This window comes from Ctenopharyngodon idella, chromosome 8, assembly GCF_019924925.1.
Source record: "Ctenopharyngodon idella isolate HZGC_01 chromosome 8, HZGC01, whole genome shotgun sequence".
Classification (NCBI taxonomy): Eukaryota; Metazoa; Chordata; class Actinopteri; order Cypriniformes; family Xenocyprididae; genus Ctenopharyngodon; species Ctenopharyngodon idella.
The window spans coordinates 4463461-4479560 of record NC_067227.1 but is presented as its reverse complement, the minus strand read 5'-3'; the positions used below and the strand labels follow the sequence as shown (position 1 = coordinate 4479560).

General features: G+C 36.3%; 1 protein-coding gene across 16 annotated transcripts in view; it reads left to right on the top strand.

Annotated features, from left to right (window-relative positions):
- The window catches only part of aak1a (AP2 associated kinase 1a), a 77266-nt gene that overhangs the window by 10471 nt on the left and 50695 nt on the right, over positions 1–16100 (top strand). For all 16 annotated transcript variants that reach the window (XR_007931246.1, XM_051903100.1, XM_051903101.1 and 13 more), the window contains exon 2: positions 15419–15537. Coding sequence is in view for 15 of the 16 variants with exons in the window: in XM_051903100.1 (XP_051759060.1) it covers positions 15419–15537 (119 nt within the window). In the remaining variant the exon portion in view is untranslated. The remainder of the gene's footprint in view (positions 1–15418; positions 15538–16100) is intronic.

Genomic DNA, 16100 nt, shown 5'->3' with positions numbered 1-16100 from the left:
AACACACTGAAGACATTGAAATGAAGGCCTGGCGTATTTAATTACATAACACTGAGAGTTTGTGTGTATGACTGCAGCACATGCTTCGTGTGTTACATGATCTTTACTGCAGGCAGATCTTAAATTAAACAGGATGGCTGAATGTCAACAGCTGTGAGTGTCGCCCATGACACATGGGCTGGATCGGAGACAGTTGCTTTGCTAGATGGATTAGCATTTTTGTGACCTTAGGAATGTTTGTGATGTTATTTGATACACTAATAACGTGTGTGCTACACTACCAAAGAGGGCATACACATGCGCAGGGTATGTTCCCATTGGTATACAACCTACTATCTTTGAAAGAATGTAGTATGCAGTATGTATACTGTGCACAATATACAAATTACACCGCACAATGTGCTCGATCATCTCAATATAAACAGAAGATCAGCTGAGAAGAACAAACCAGAAGCCATATCATCTGCAATTTTTCACAAATATCCTTTTTATTATTTGATCTTACTGCCATAAGTTGCAAAATAACAAATAAAATTAAATAAATAGGCAAAATAGATATGTTTATTTCCAATATAACTAAACACTGCTTACTTCAAGTTACCCTCAAGTTGTTCCAAACCTGTATGAGTTTCTTTCTTCTGCTGAACACAAAAGATTTTTGTTGACTTCCATAGCATTTTTTCCATTCTATGGAAGTCAATGAGGCCCATAAACTGTTTGGTACCCATATTCTTTAAAATATCTTCTTTTGTGTTCAGCAGATAAAATAAATTTATACAAGTTTATAACAACTTGGGGGTGAGTAAATGCCCTGTTGAAAAAAAAACAGCATATGCTGGTTAGGTGTGTTTTGAAGTATGGCAGCTGCTTTGAGCTGTTTTTTGCTGGTCCTTAGTTGGTCATGAGCTGGTTTAAGCTGGTCTTGAGCTGGAGGCAGTTGCTTAGGACCATCTTAGGATGAGCACTTGACCAGCTTAAACCAGCTCATGACCAGCTAAGGACCAACTAAGGACCAGCTGCCATACTTCAAAGCATACCTAACTAGCATATGGTGTTTTTTTTCAACTGGATGATGACAGAATTTTAATTTTTGGGTGAACTATCCCTTTAAACATCATGATGTCAGTTGAATCTATTCGGATCTAGAATTTGTTGCAATTTCAGTTGCTGCATCCCAATTCATGTACTATTCGCCTTGACTAGTGTTCAAAATTAGAATTAGCGTGTCCCAAATTATATGATGGATCCCAAAGGTACCCGGATGGTCTACTATTTCCGGTGAAAATTTAAAATGCAGATCCATGACCACTCTAAAAGCTATATTGCCCACAATCCATTGGAGGAGGATTTGGTTCAGAACTACAAACATTAATAAAAAGTGTTAAAAACTACAAACATGGCGAATATGCGAGACCAATGGTTAAGTAGAGAGTTTTAGATAAAGGGTTTTGGTAAAATGTTATCAGTGTTATATTTCATCTGCAACAACATTGTAAAATTTATAAATATACATTTGGCCATCAAATGTATCATTATGAAAAAAAAATAAAAAATGAGTTTCATGCATGAAAGACTCATGACTGGCAGATCATCATGCTACTACTTTTCCCTCCAATGCGGTAGGAGCAATTGTTAAGAATTGTGTAAATTAAATTAAAGAGGTAATTACCTGCTGGCAAGATGGGCTTTAAATAATACTTGGCTGTGTATGCAGTAGTAAAAACATTAAATTGGTGCTACATGACAAAAAACATGAGAAAAGGGGCTGTGGCATTCCATTTTTACCAAAAAAAACCTCAACACCCATAATGCACTTTTGATTTTGGCACCACCCCTCAGTCAAATTGTCAAAAATTGGCTGACAAATAAATGGAGATATTTGGGTGCAGGTACACAAAGAAAGAGTACACATTGTTCATTACCGACACTGCACAGTGCAAAGCTGGGTAAAAATCGTCAAGTTTACGATGAGAGTATGCATGTAACAATGCTAATTTTATTAATAAGTTATACAACTACTATAAGTATATCCAACCTTCCCTGGATACATACAGTACACTCATGTTAAGCGATGTGTATATAGCAAATCTCAACTGCTTGATTGTTATAACAGGAAAAAAATGTAAACTATCCACCTCTTTCCTACGTCCCATGACAATTTGTGCGAATTATAAGAGTAACTTTGGTTAAACTGTAAACAATCAGCGAAAGGTTCGCTCTATGAACACAGTAAGCATTTTCAAAAACTGGGTATGATGAGATGACATTATTCTGCTCACCCTTCAACCATCAAACATTAAAAGGACATTTAAAAGTGTAAAAGCATTCCGTCATTGTGCCAGACAACAAATATTATATTTACCTGCTTTAGAAACATTCCAGTAAACGCTGCTAATAGGGATTAGAAGTGAAAAGGGGAGACAATTATATTTTGAAGCATCCGTGTGAAAACAAACCTGGAAAGAGACGTGAGGATTTGGGAAGAAAAACGAGAGATTCTTAGTGCATTTCAGTGAATTATTAATGGGATATATTGTAAATTAAATCGGGAGAGCAGACCACAAATGCACAGTATATGCTGTCTTTTTTTATACTGTTACAGTGGAAAACAAAGGAGAAAAAAAAATCACAAGGAAAAGAATGCAGCGACTGAAAAGAGCTCTTGCCATAGATATTTTTGTCATATCACGTCACATTAAAATACCAAGCATTGCGTATTCTCTTGAAGTCTGAACATGAGAACATGAAGGAAACACGAACAGCTCATTCAAACCGATGGATAAGGATTATATGTAGCGCAACCTTATGATTTGAAATGATTTGTTTAAGTCTTTTTGAGTCCTTTTGAATGCTCCTTTGAAACGATGTGTTTTGTGAAAAGCACTATACAAATAAATTTGACTTGACTTGACTATGCAACGGAGTGGTTCGTTAAAGACACAATTATGATGTGGTAGTATGTCCCAAAACTTTCGTAATCAAAATGTATGTACTTTCATACTTTTAGGGCATAGTATAAGTTGGCAACTTGGGATTTAGCAAATGTCTTGGTTCTGTTCGAGGCTCTGGGGTCATCGTTGATGTTTTTGTCATTGAGTAGACATCAGACTGCCCTAGGAGAGCGTCTTTGCCTCATTCTGATTGTTCAGTGGGACTGTGTGTGTATGTGTGTTTGTGAATAATAGATGGTCAACAACTGATTTATTCATTAATGTTTCTAATGGCCGCCATCTGTCGGCCCTCAGCTGTCATGCTCAGTGTGTTCTGGTGTGTTTTGTTTCTTCCTTACCGTGTTAGTGGGTTCTGTTGGTTTTAGTTGGGTTAGTCTAGTAGTCTATTTAGTCTAGCTGGGTTTAGCCTTTCTTAATAGAAATAGTCCATTGGATGAATCAGTAGCCCATTTCACACATTATACTGGTAAATTATAAACTAATAAAATTACCAAACTGACTTTTCTGGTAAAAACACCATATATGCTATTCACATAAGCGACAACATTTTATCATTTTAAAATAATTTTGGGTTAATTTTTGGTTGAACTAACCCTTTAAGATACAATTCACACACAGCACCAAAATACCAGTAAACTCTTGTGATTTCAGTCATCAAAAATTACCTTTAAACAATTATCATTATTATTTTATAGCCATATTTATATATATAATCACAAATTTTTTGGCAAATTTGTGCAGCCATACAAAGAAGCACAGCAAACCTGGATTCCACCCTCCCAAATTGTGCAGCTTAAGTATGAACTAGTACGAGTACCGATACTTTTTTTTTTCTAGTACTCGCCGATACCGATACCGATGCCTATACATTTATTAATTTTTCTCTCTCTCTCTCTCTCTCTCTCTCTCTCTCTTTTATTTTTTTGATGTTGTAGTTTTCCAAGCACAACACAGTGAGACTAATGAATGTAGGACAGCTTCTTCATTATTACACTAATGAAAAAAGTAATAATTTTTATGTTCTTGTCACAAACTTAAAGAACAAGAAGTTCAGTGTCCAATAATTACCAATATATATAATTGTTGTTATATAAAAAAAGAAATTTACAAACAAATTACAAACAATACAACAAATACTATAGAGATACAAATTAAATAAAATTGTATTTCAGATACAGTAGGTTTATTTACCATGTATACATTTATTTAACATATTTTGTTGTTTTATTAACATTAATGACAAATATAGGCTATGGTCCCTTTAAGACCGAATCCATGGACACTGACACACATCCTGTTTTCACCCAAATGTTTACGTCCACTTAAGCCATAACCGACTGTATTTACGTGAGATACTCCACAAGATGGACATTTTGACAACTATGTGTGCATTTGAACTGATCGCTGATCGCGCGCTGTCTGAGAGAACTGGGATCGCGCGCAAGAAAGCGAGAGTGCGTGCGAGAGAGAGCGCTTCTGGTCTGTGTCATTCAGCGCGATTCCGCCTATCCCGCCTTCACTAATCGATAACGAATTGTGATTGAAAGCATGCAGTTCGCAATGTGTGTGTTGTCCTCATTAATTTTGAAGTATTTCCACACCTCTGAGGCTGACATTGTTTATGCTGCTGCCGCCGGTTTCTCTGTGCACGGAAAATTCTGTCAGTTATGTCACGTGAGGTATCGGTCTTTGGTATCGGGGGTATTTTTACGAGTACGAGTACAAGTACAGGAGCTTGGTATCGAGCCCGATACCAATACTGTTATCGGTGCATCCCTAGAACCTTAACTAACTTGCTCATAAAGGTTCTCTTCAGACTGTTTCGTCCCCATGAAATTAGAAGAAAGAGAAAACTGTAGAATACTGTTATGCTAAAGCAAGATACAGTGCCCCTGGTGGCAAACCTTGAAAATTACCTTTTGTAATTAATTTAATTGTAACCACAACAACGTGTGAAATCAAGCTAGTGTAGCTACTAGCTAGAAGCTTTTGCTTTCTCATAGTTGTATGTTTGAGGACTCAAGGTCAGTAGGATATACGCAAGGTTTTTATAATGGTTGGCTCAGTGCTACACATGCAGGTCTACAGTGTTTTGGTGGGAGTGTGCGAGTCAATGCTGAATGTATGAGTCATAGTTATGCTGCCAGTTCTGCCTGCTTCAACCTCCTGCGAGGAGATTTCGAACACACACAAGAGGAACGACAGGAAATGAGATATGGAGGGTGAAAGGAAAGGATACCTCCTCTCCAACAAAGCTGTTTAAATTTAGCATAGTCCTGAGTCACTGTCTGTGTGTGTTTTTGTTTGTGTGTGTCTGTTTGTATTGTTTCTGTTGTGTTTGATTTACTTCCATTAAGTTAAAGGTGAAGTATTTAGTTTTTGCGACACTTTTGGCACTTTGCGGTATTGCAAAAATAAAGAATATTTAGAAAACAGAGAATACTCTCTGGCTCCGCCTGCTACAGTATCCACGCCCCAAAACTCTCAGTTGAGCTGGAAAGAGACTGGTGGATCTCAATGTTTTGATGGTGCCTGGGAGGTTCAATGTTTACACTTTGAGGTGAGATAAACCGATGAATGGCATACTAACAGTAGTCAATGAACAATAAACTGGATTAAGAGAATGTATTTTAACATAAGAAACTTACATCACCTTTAAGCCAGGGGTGTTTTCTCTCTGAGGAGGCATGAGAGGCAGTGCCTCCTCAAAAAATTGGATTTCAAATCAGTAGAGAGAAATGTCTCCAAGCATTGTTCAATTTCATCATTTGCCCTTGAGAATTAGAAACATGTAATTTTATATCTGTACCTCTGTAAAACAGCACAATACAGAAATGACATATGAGACACACTGTGAAGAAACCTGAGTAGTGCATGCTGGGACACAGGGTTCACATCACAATAGAGATGGCACAGAAACAGGCACAGATCATGTTTTCAAGGAAATGGGCTGTTTTCTCAGCCTTTTGATAGTTGTAGTTACTGTACTTAGTTATTTGTCTTTTGTTATTTATAATTTGTCATCTTTTAGAGGTGGGGAACTACTTTCATAGGTGCATTAAAGGGTTAGTTCAGCCAAAAATTTTAATTCTGTCATTAATTACTCACCCTCATGTCGTTCCACACCCGTAAGACCTTCGTTCATCTTCGGAACACAAATTAAGATATTTTTGATGAAATCCAATGGCTCAGTGAGGCCTCCATTGACAGCAAGATAATTAACACTTTCAGATGCCCAGAAAGCTACTAAAGACATATTTAAAACAGTTCATGTGACTACAGAGATTCAACCTTAATGTTATGAAGCGACGAGAATACTTTTTGTGCTTAACGAATCTTTTGTTTTGAATCAGTGGTTCGGAGCGTGTATCAAACTGCCAAAGTCACGTGATTTTAGTAAACGAGGCTTTGTTACATCATAAGTGTTTCGAAATTTCAATGGTTCACCACTGGGGGGGCGTGACTTTGGCAGTTTGATACACGCTCCAAATCACTAATTTGAAACAAAAGATTTGTAAAGCTTCATGAAGCAGTGTTTTGAAATTGCCCATCACTAGATATTGTTGAATAAAGTAATTTTTTGTTTTTTTTTGGCACACAAAAAGTATTCTTGTCGCTTCATAACATTAAGGTTGAATCTCTGTAGTCACATGAACTGTTTTAAATATGTCTTTAGCAGCTTTCTGGGCATCTGAAAGTGTTCATTATCTTGCTGTCAATGCAGGCCTCACTGAGCCATCAGATTTTATCAAAAACATTTTAATTTGTGTTCCAAAGATGAACAAAGGTCTTACGGGTGTGGAACGACATGAGGGTGAGTAATTAATGACAGGATTTTCATTTTTGGGTGAACTAACCCTTTAATGTCTTATTATAGGTTACTGATGTAATACCTGTGTTTGTGTGTGTACTTTATATTCTAGTTGGTTTCATACCATTTTCAAGAAACATTTCAGTTTAGTTACTCTAAAAATGTCTTGTAATGTAACCATCACAAGTAAAAAGTAATAACATTTTCCTGACACATTGATGAATGTGTTCACATCTTAATCATTATTTTTTAAAAAAGGTTATTAAGTTTAAAGAGTTATTAATTCATAAATATCATGAACTGTTTTGGGAGTGACAACTTCCAATATGTCAAACTACTTTAATATATATACTATATACACAACTTTTGTATTGTGTTCTTCTAGACTGTTTTCAGTACAGTTTTTGACATTATTCCCCTAAAAAATAGAATTTTTAATCCAGAAATAAAACATACTCATCATAGGGCGTGTTTAAGTCATTGTATGGATTAATTACATTTGTAATGTATTTTTGAAAAAAAAAAAAAAAAAAAGTTGTCGTTGACCCTGAAAATACTTTCTTTATACCAATGTTGTTACTACAGCATAAACCAATATACTTGAACAAACTCTACTGCTTTATTTAAAGTCAAATTAATATAAATATTAACAAATGAAACAATAAAATATGGTGTTTGTCAATTAAGTAAACATAGCTTCAAGCTTTTCCTCTTCAAGAAATCAGTAACGAAGAAATGAATTGTGAGAAGCGAATATTTGTCGTTTTTTCTTGTCATTGATTAATATTGATAAAATAAAAGACAGCGAAGGTTCTATTAGGCTGCAGTTACTGTAAAGTACTAGTGTACTGGTATCTTGACATGAGTTACGTCCATGCCATGTCCATTTCTCACACATAAACCATTACTTTTTAGCTCTGCACTGCAGAAGTTGAAAGATTGGATATAAATTTGCAGTCTCATGCCAACACGTGTAACGTTTGAGAGTCTAACGTGGAGTATTCCTTTAAGATGCTGCAGTTTTGAGTACAGTAAGCTTCTCAGTCTAGCCTATTAGACTCTTTGTAAGCAGCATAAACAAGATAGTGGGGTGATATTTATAGACCCTTACATAATCACATTCTCAGTTTACTTACGACTACACCACACCTCATCCGAAGGCACTGTGTGTGTGCTGCTTGCGTGTTTTGCGGTGAGGACACAGGCGTGGTTTGTTATTTTTGAAGTAATTGCCATTTTCCGTGTGTTTATCTGAATGCAGACTGAAGCAGCTCTCCCGTACAAAAGAACAACATGGATGGATGCAGGGATCAGAGTGTGTGCGGAGCTGTGTACTGTATGTGTGCATACACTATTTCACAGAGCATTTGATTTAATCAGCTTTTGGCAGCAGGTTGAACAACCTGTGTCCTGATTTATACGTCCCGGTTTATATGAAACTGTTTGTGCTCTCTTAAAGGGATACTTCTCCCAAAAATGAAAATTCTGTCATTAATTACTCACCCTCATGTTGTTCCAAACCTGTAAGACTTTCGTTCAATTAAGATATTTTAAATAATAAATTAATATATTTTAAATAATAAAGATGAATATAAGAGATATTTTAAAAGATATTCCCTCCATTGACAGCTACGTGACTACCACTATGATGTTTCAAAAAGTTCATAAAGAGATCATAAAACTAATCCATATGAATTGAGTGGTTTAGTCGAAATTTTCTAAAGAGACACTATCACTTTATATGATGAACAGATTGAATTTAGGCTTTTAGATATAAACATTGATCAGTGAACATAAACAGAAGCTCAACCGAACTTGCTTGGTTCTTGCACGTCAAGCGAACATGCTTGAGCTTCCGTTTACTACAACTGATGTGTGAGATGATGAATGTTTATATGTGAATAAAAGCCTAAATTCAGTCTGTTCATCAAAGCAATTAAGTCTCTTCAGAAAAATTGGACTAAACCACTCAATTCATATGGATTAGTTTTACAATCTCTTTATGAATTTTTTGAAGTGTCAAAGTGTCAGTTGTGTAGCTGTCAATGGAGGGACAGAAATCTCTCAGATTTCCTCAAAAAGATCTTCATTTGTGTTCTTACGGGTGTGGAACAACATGAGGGTGAGTAATAAATGACAGAATTTTTGGGTGAACTAACCCTTTAAAGGGGACATCAGATGCAAAATTCACTTTTACATGGTGTTTGAACTTAAATGTGTCTTGGCAGTGTGTCTATTAAGCAACTGAGGCGTTTTTTTTATTGAATATAAGAATGGACATAGCAGTCGTTCTTTACTCTCGACATCTGAGCCGCTGAGAACGCAGTGGATTTATTTAGTTTTTGAAGGGAATGCGCCCCCGGATCTACCTATATGCGTTTATGTCTGCGCTAAAAAAGTTGGATCAGTACCAGCTGTTCGTGATCCAGCTTTAGGATCATTGTCATGTTGGAAAAGTGCATGACGACCAAGGGCATGGAGTGATGGTAGCATCTTCTCTTTCAGTATAGAGCAGTACATCTGTGAATTCATGATGCCATCAATGAAATGCAGCTCCCCGACACCAGCAGCACTCATGCAGCCCCACATAAGGACACTGCCACCACCATGTTTCACTGTAGGCACCATGCATTTTTCTTTGTATTCCTCACCTTTGTGATGCCATACAGTTTTGAAGCCATCAGTTCCAAAAACATTTATCTTGGTCTCATCACTCCAGAGTATAGAGTCCCAGCAGTCTTCATCTTTGTCAGCATGGGCCCTGGCAAACTCTAGGCGGGCTTTTTTGTGCCTGGGCTTTAGGAGAGGCTTCTTTTGTGGACGGCACCCATGCATGCCATTCCTCTGCAGTGTACGCCGTATTGTGTCACGGGAAATAGTCACCCCAGTTTGGCTTTCTACTTCTTTAGATAACTGCAGTGAACTTGCATGCCAATTTTCTTCAACCCTTCTCATCAGAAGACGCTCCTGTCGAGGTGTTAACTTCCGTGGACGACCTGGACGTCTCTGTGAGATGGTTGCAGATCCATTTTTTTTAAATTTTTGTAGCACTTTTGCTACAGTATTCTGACTGATAAGTAAAGCTTTGCTGATCTTCTTGTAGCCTTCACCTTTCTGGTGTAAAGAAATTATTTTCTTTCTCAGGTCTTTTGACATTTCTCTTCCATGTGGTGCCATTGCTGACAGCATGAAATGGGAAGGGGTTTTAACACCCTTTTATTGTCAACTGTCGGCTGGACACCTGTGTAATGAATAATTAGACTCACATGTGGTTGAATTCTTGTTAAATTAGACATTTGTAGTCTAAAATTTAGCTTTGCTCCAGAGACTTTCAGTGGGGTTTACTTATTTTTGCATCACCCTAATTTGAGTAAAACTGAAAAATGTGTAATCTAAGTTATATTATTAACTTTACTTTCATGTTATAAGTTAAACAGATGTTATATTAAACTTAGTCTTGTCAGCATTTTTGAAATTGTTTTTGTGTTCATTGAGATATTGTTTAAAATGTTACTTTTCAAAAGGGGTGTACTCATTTACGCTGAGCACTGTATATGTATACAACACACACACACACACACACACACACACACACACACACGGTCAAAAGTTTGGAATAATTACGATTTTTAAACTCTCTTATGCAAGGCTGCATTAATTTGAAAAAAAAAAAAAAAAATGCAGTAAAACTGTAAAATATTATTATAATTAAAAAAAAAAAAATAGCAAGGATTCATTAAATTGATCAAAAGTGACAGTAGAGAAATTTATAATGTTGCAAAAGATGTCTATTTCAAATAAATGCTGTTCTTTTAAACTTTCTGTTTATCAAAGGATGTATCATGGTTCCCACAAAAATACTTGTTCAGGAAGTAAAGTAAACTGCGCATGTGTTTTAGCCGATGACAATATCATTAGTTCAACAAAACACGTAAGGGATGACAGTGGTGATGATTTTACCTAGGATTCGAGCAAGAGTGAGCCTGCAGTGTAATCGCGCATAGTGAATGCAATCAGAGTGGCTGTCTCAGCTATCACCTAAAAAGAGTTTGTTTGCAAGCAGCAGAAAGACGCCTTCATGCGACGTTCACTCTGATGCGTGTAATAGCACCAAATAATAAAAAGCACAATATACTGACCTGTGCTTTGTTTTCTATTATGCACCGTTCACTTTTGTGATGATGTAAGATGAACACAAATGCACTGGGGTCCGATAGAATCAAGTGAGTGTGAAACCAAACCAACGCTGTGGGGGACTCAGACCACAGCAAACAAGCCCAGTGTGAAAACCACCTTAATCTTATAATCTTAATCAGTGTGAAAGCCACCTTAATGACTAAAGCCTAAAGTATAGTTCACTTTTTACGTGCACGTGAGGGTCAGCTTACAGCGGGCGACGTGAATTGCGTCATCAGAAGATGACGTACTTTACACGCACCGCCAACTTTTTGTAACCGTGCGTACCTGTACGCGCAGGTCACATGCGCATTAAATGTTTTATTTTTTTTGCAGTAATCAGTTTTTCCACAAGGTGGCAACAGTGCCCTGGGGGCGTCGATTCACAAGGTAGTCAAAGAAAAACTGCATAAACAGAACAGACCAGAACACATGCAAGCTACAGCGACGATGGAGGCCTACATAGACGAGATTGTGCGAAGAGGTTATAAATTCCCCTTATTTGTACAACTCTAGCATGAAAGAATACAAAGATGTTTACATGGGTTGTAACTCGTGACGAGAGATTGCTCAAAAATGCGCATACGTCAAACGCCTGTGTACGCGTACGAGTCAAATAAAGTATACTTTCCAAGGCTATGTGTTCGACTGTGCGTAAAAAAACGAAATATACCCTACCCAGGGCTTAACAGTGTTGGTGGTAGGGTAGAGTTCTGTAATCAGATGACTTTTTTCTGGTAACTAGCAAAGCAACGCTAGATGTAGATCTAGACTAAATGTGAACATGCATTTACTCATCTCACTTGCACAAAAAAAAAAATCAGTATTCCTCAACATGAATAAAAACAGTGAAATGCAAATAATTAAATGCAAATAATGTAATAATTAAATATGTTAAATAACACAAATATACTTTATGCATTTAATCTCACTTTACTAACCAGTGTCTTTGCTGCAGACCTTTAATGATTCAGTTCAACCATATGAATAAGCAAAAATGACTTTAGATAAACATCACATTTGTTTCTTTTTTTATTGTTGAAGTAAGAGTGTTGAACTTTCTTCTCTTGCGTCCTATTCTTCTGCAATACAGAATGGCAGCACAGCTGAAAGTTTGAGGCTTATTCCTTTCACTTTTAGTGTAAATGGTCCAAAAATAGAACTTTAGTTTTTCTTATTTTTGTTATTAAAAAAACAAACCAGCAAGCCCAGCCCAGGTGAGAAAAAAGAAATGCAATAGTAACATAACATTACTTTACATCAAAAGTAACTAGGTAGCGAATTTAGTTACTTTTTAAGGGAGTAAAACAATATTGTATTTCATTACTTTTAAAAGTAACTTTCCCCAACACTAATGACTAATATGCTGAAAATGGATCTGACAATGTTTATTGTCTTGTCACATTGACAATTACAGATTACATCACATGAATCATGTAAATGATATGTTTTTCATTTCAAAACGGCAAAATTTGAATAAAGTTGAGTAGATAGCATCCCTGGATCATTCGTTTAATATTTCTAATGTAAAATATTAATCTTACATCCCAATCTTTGACCATTACATCTAGAGCGCCACTTTTTTGATTTGATTTGCCACCTCAGTCATTTTGAGGTTGTTGAGCGCTGTTATAGAGCTCAGATGAGACAGTCTGTAATCTTGGCACTGTACAGTGTCTTTGCAGAACCAAAGTACAGTTATCATTGGCCAATTTTATTTTCAACTTTTATTATATATAAAAAAATCTAGAGGTCCAAACCTCAATAACTTCAGTACGGTCATGACTATTCATGGACAATCTGACCAGCTGAAAATCAAAAGTCTAAAAAACATGTATACCAAATCATGTACAATTTTCTGACAGTAAAGTACATTGTTACTCTCACTAGGCCTTTGACAGTGTTCAGGTTTCTGGACAGAGCTCCTCTTGTCCAGTTGCTCATTTGGACTGACATTTGTGACATTTTATTTTCTTTTTGTTGGACCTCATGGTGCTTCATCCCAGCTGACAGCGTATCATACTGTTGCTGTGTCAGTGTAACTATTTACACTGCGACAGTCAAGAAAGTGAGATTCCTGGATTTGTTGCCACAATGTAACTTCAGTGTCCGATGTTAAAAGGGATGTTGTTGCATTGCTAATCTGTAGGTAATATTTCACTTGACTGACATGCAGTAGACTAACCAGTTCAACCTTTTTTTTTTTTTTTTTTATAACTTTCATTCTTATGAAAATGACAGGTGTAACTTGGTATTGACAGCAGCATTGATCGTATCCACTTCTTTTTTTCTAAAACAAAGTCAGCCGTATTGTTTCCATAATATTCATATTCAATGTCTGCACAAATACATGCACAGCTAAAAATACATGCAAAATATATTTGGGAAAAGGTTTTGCCATGAGTTGTAACAAGATCTCAGGTATTAGGCAGGATCATCCGGTTTGAATCTTAATATATTTCAACTCTCACATTCCTCTACAAGGTTGGAAATCCTACTTCTAAAACAAAATGAAACATCTTAGGTAGATTCTGAAGGGTAGTGCTAAATGAAAAATAATATCTTTAAGCAAAATAAAAAATGCATCATGTTGCTGTCTTGAGATCAGTGAATGTTTCCAACTTTTTTAGTAGTTGTGTATGAATCGCTCAGTTGTCCTCAGTGCGAAAAGATGAATCTCAAAATCATACAATCACTGTTGGGAAAGGGCTCAGATATGCAAAAGATGCTAGAAAACCAATAAATGTGCAGGACCTGGAGGATTTTTCTGAAAAACAGAGCTCAGTTTAACTGCTCAGGACAAACAAGGGACTCATGAACAACTATTACAAAACATATAAACAGTTATTGATCATCCAGACAACAAACAGTATTAAGATTCAAGGGTATGTAAACTTATGAAATGGTTCATGTGTCTTGTTATGGATTATATGTAAACATTTGTTATGTAAAGCCACTTATTTTGGACAGTACTAAAAAATAACATGCAATTTTTATGATCCCTCTATTTTTTTTTTTTTTTTTTTTTTTTTTTTTAAATATTAGCATCTTGAATATTCTGTAAGGGCTAGGTAAACTTATGAGCAGAACTGTAAATGGGCCATAACTAGGTGTTTTTATTTATTTATTTATTTATTTAATTTATTTTTTTTGCATTTTGCTCTTCAGTTTTTAGGTTGTTTTGGGTTGTTGCTAGTTAGGCTGGCTGATTCAATCATGTATTTTCTTATGATATTTACTTTGAGCATTTACTTTGTATCAATATTTTTCTTTTATTTGTGGATTGCATTCATATAATTTTTTCCTATTGTTCAATTACTAATGAAATAATTTGTCTAAGGGTATGTTTACATGGCAACTATACACTAAAAACATAAATGTTTTTCCTTTGTGTTTTCCATGTAGACGACAACATTGTCAAAATGATCTTAGTTCACACCGATCTGTGAAAATGACTAAAAACGCTGTATTACACTGTGTCTACACCAGACGCGACCGTTGTCACGTCGCATCGCTCTGCGCCACAACCGCTAAAAGCTGTCTACACTGAACGCGACAAACTTGGACTACATCAGAAATAGAACGGGGAATCCGTTTACTGTCGGGAATTTGTTGCGTCGCACCGCGCCGCATTTAGTGTAGACAATATCACTGATTATAATGGGTTCTACTGTCTTTTGACGCATCACTTCATGCCGCTCGCATCCAGTTTAGACATGGTGTTATGCTGCCAGTAGTTGGCGATGTAATACGCATGCGCATGGCGTCACCATTTTCACAAATTCAAGGTTTTGTAGTTTAGACAGAGACAATATTGTTTTCAAAAACTTGCACTTTGCTACCCGTTTTTAAAAGTATTCCTTTTCAGATCCCCAAAATGCTGTTCCAATGTAAATGAACAGCCCATTTTTAGTCGTGTAAATGGCCCCTAAATAAGCAGTAACTCTAAACGACAATCCAAACGACAGTGAAGTGAACTGTGCAAGAGAAACTGAAACAGTAATAGCACATGCTCCATAGGAGTCATACACATTTGAGGTATCATTCCTTGCACAAACTGTCCGTGATGAGTTATTTGTTGAACTTTAAACCATTAATCCCAAGTATGAGCATTAGTTATTGGGATGCACCACCAAGTCTTTTCCATTTAGACAGAGGGTTGTATTTGCACAGTCAAAGGCTTTTTGTGAGTACTTGGACTTACTCTTACTGACAGACATAATATAATTAAAATTAGGTTAACCTATCTGTAATATGATTATGCACTTAGTGTCCACTGACAGTTGCTCTGATAGCAAAAGGGAACCAGTGTTCAATACCTCCTTATTTCCCTGGACAAAGGTTGCCAGTGTTCCTTGTGGTGCTGTTACATTTGTTGAATCACAAATGAGATCGATTTGCCTTTCTGTGCACGTGAGCTCTCAGTAGCTCAACTGTCCTGTGTTTAAAGATTTTCAGGCTGTTGGTTTTCTTTCCACAGGTGGTTTTGCTATCGTATTTCTGGTGAGGACTCATCAGGGCGTGCGTTGTGCGCTGAAGAGAATGTATGTCAACAATGAATATGACCTTCAAGTATGCAACAGGGAAATTCAGATTATGGTGAGATATTCCCTTGCATGGTTCTTTACATGCCTTACACATTTTTGTAATCTTCCTGTAGCTCAACTGGTAGAGCATGACACTAAAGGCATGAACATACTGATAAAATATATTTATATTCATAGCTTTTTTGGGGAAAAAACATCTGCCAAATGAATGAATGTCAATTGCATATCACCACAGGCAGCAATTATCAGGGTCCAGGCTCTTTGAAAAAGGGAAGATAATGACCACAATTTCCATAACAGAATATTTATGGTTGTGAATTTCAGTTAACAGATATTTTATTTGTGCTGTTCCCTATTGGTGGAATTTGACAAAAAATAATGTGTGTCCCCAAAATATCCTGTTATTAATGCCTATCAAATTTCATGCAGATGTGACTTTGTGTTCAGTGGGTATTTAGACCAAGTCATTATGGGTCATGGCCAAATATTGAATTAGCATTTGTTTGCCAACAAAAAAATTGACAAAATAGCTTTGATTTGTATTTATTTATTTGTTTATTTATTAATTTTTTTGACAGCAGGGACTCTACGTGATATATTGCAAATTTCATGCAA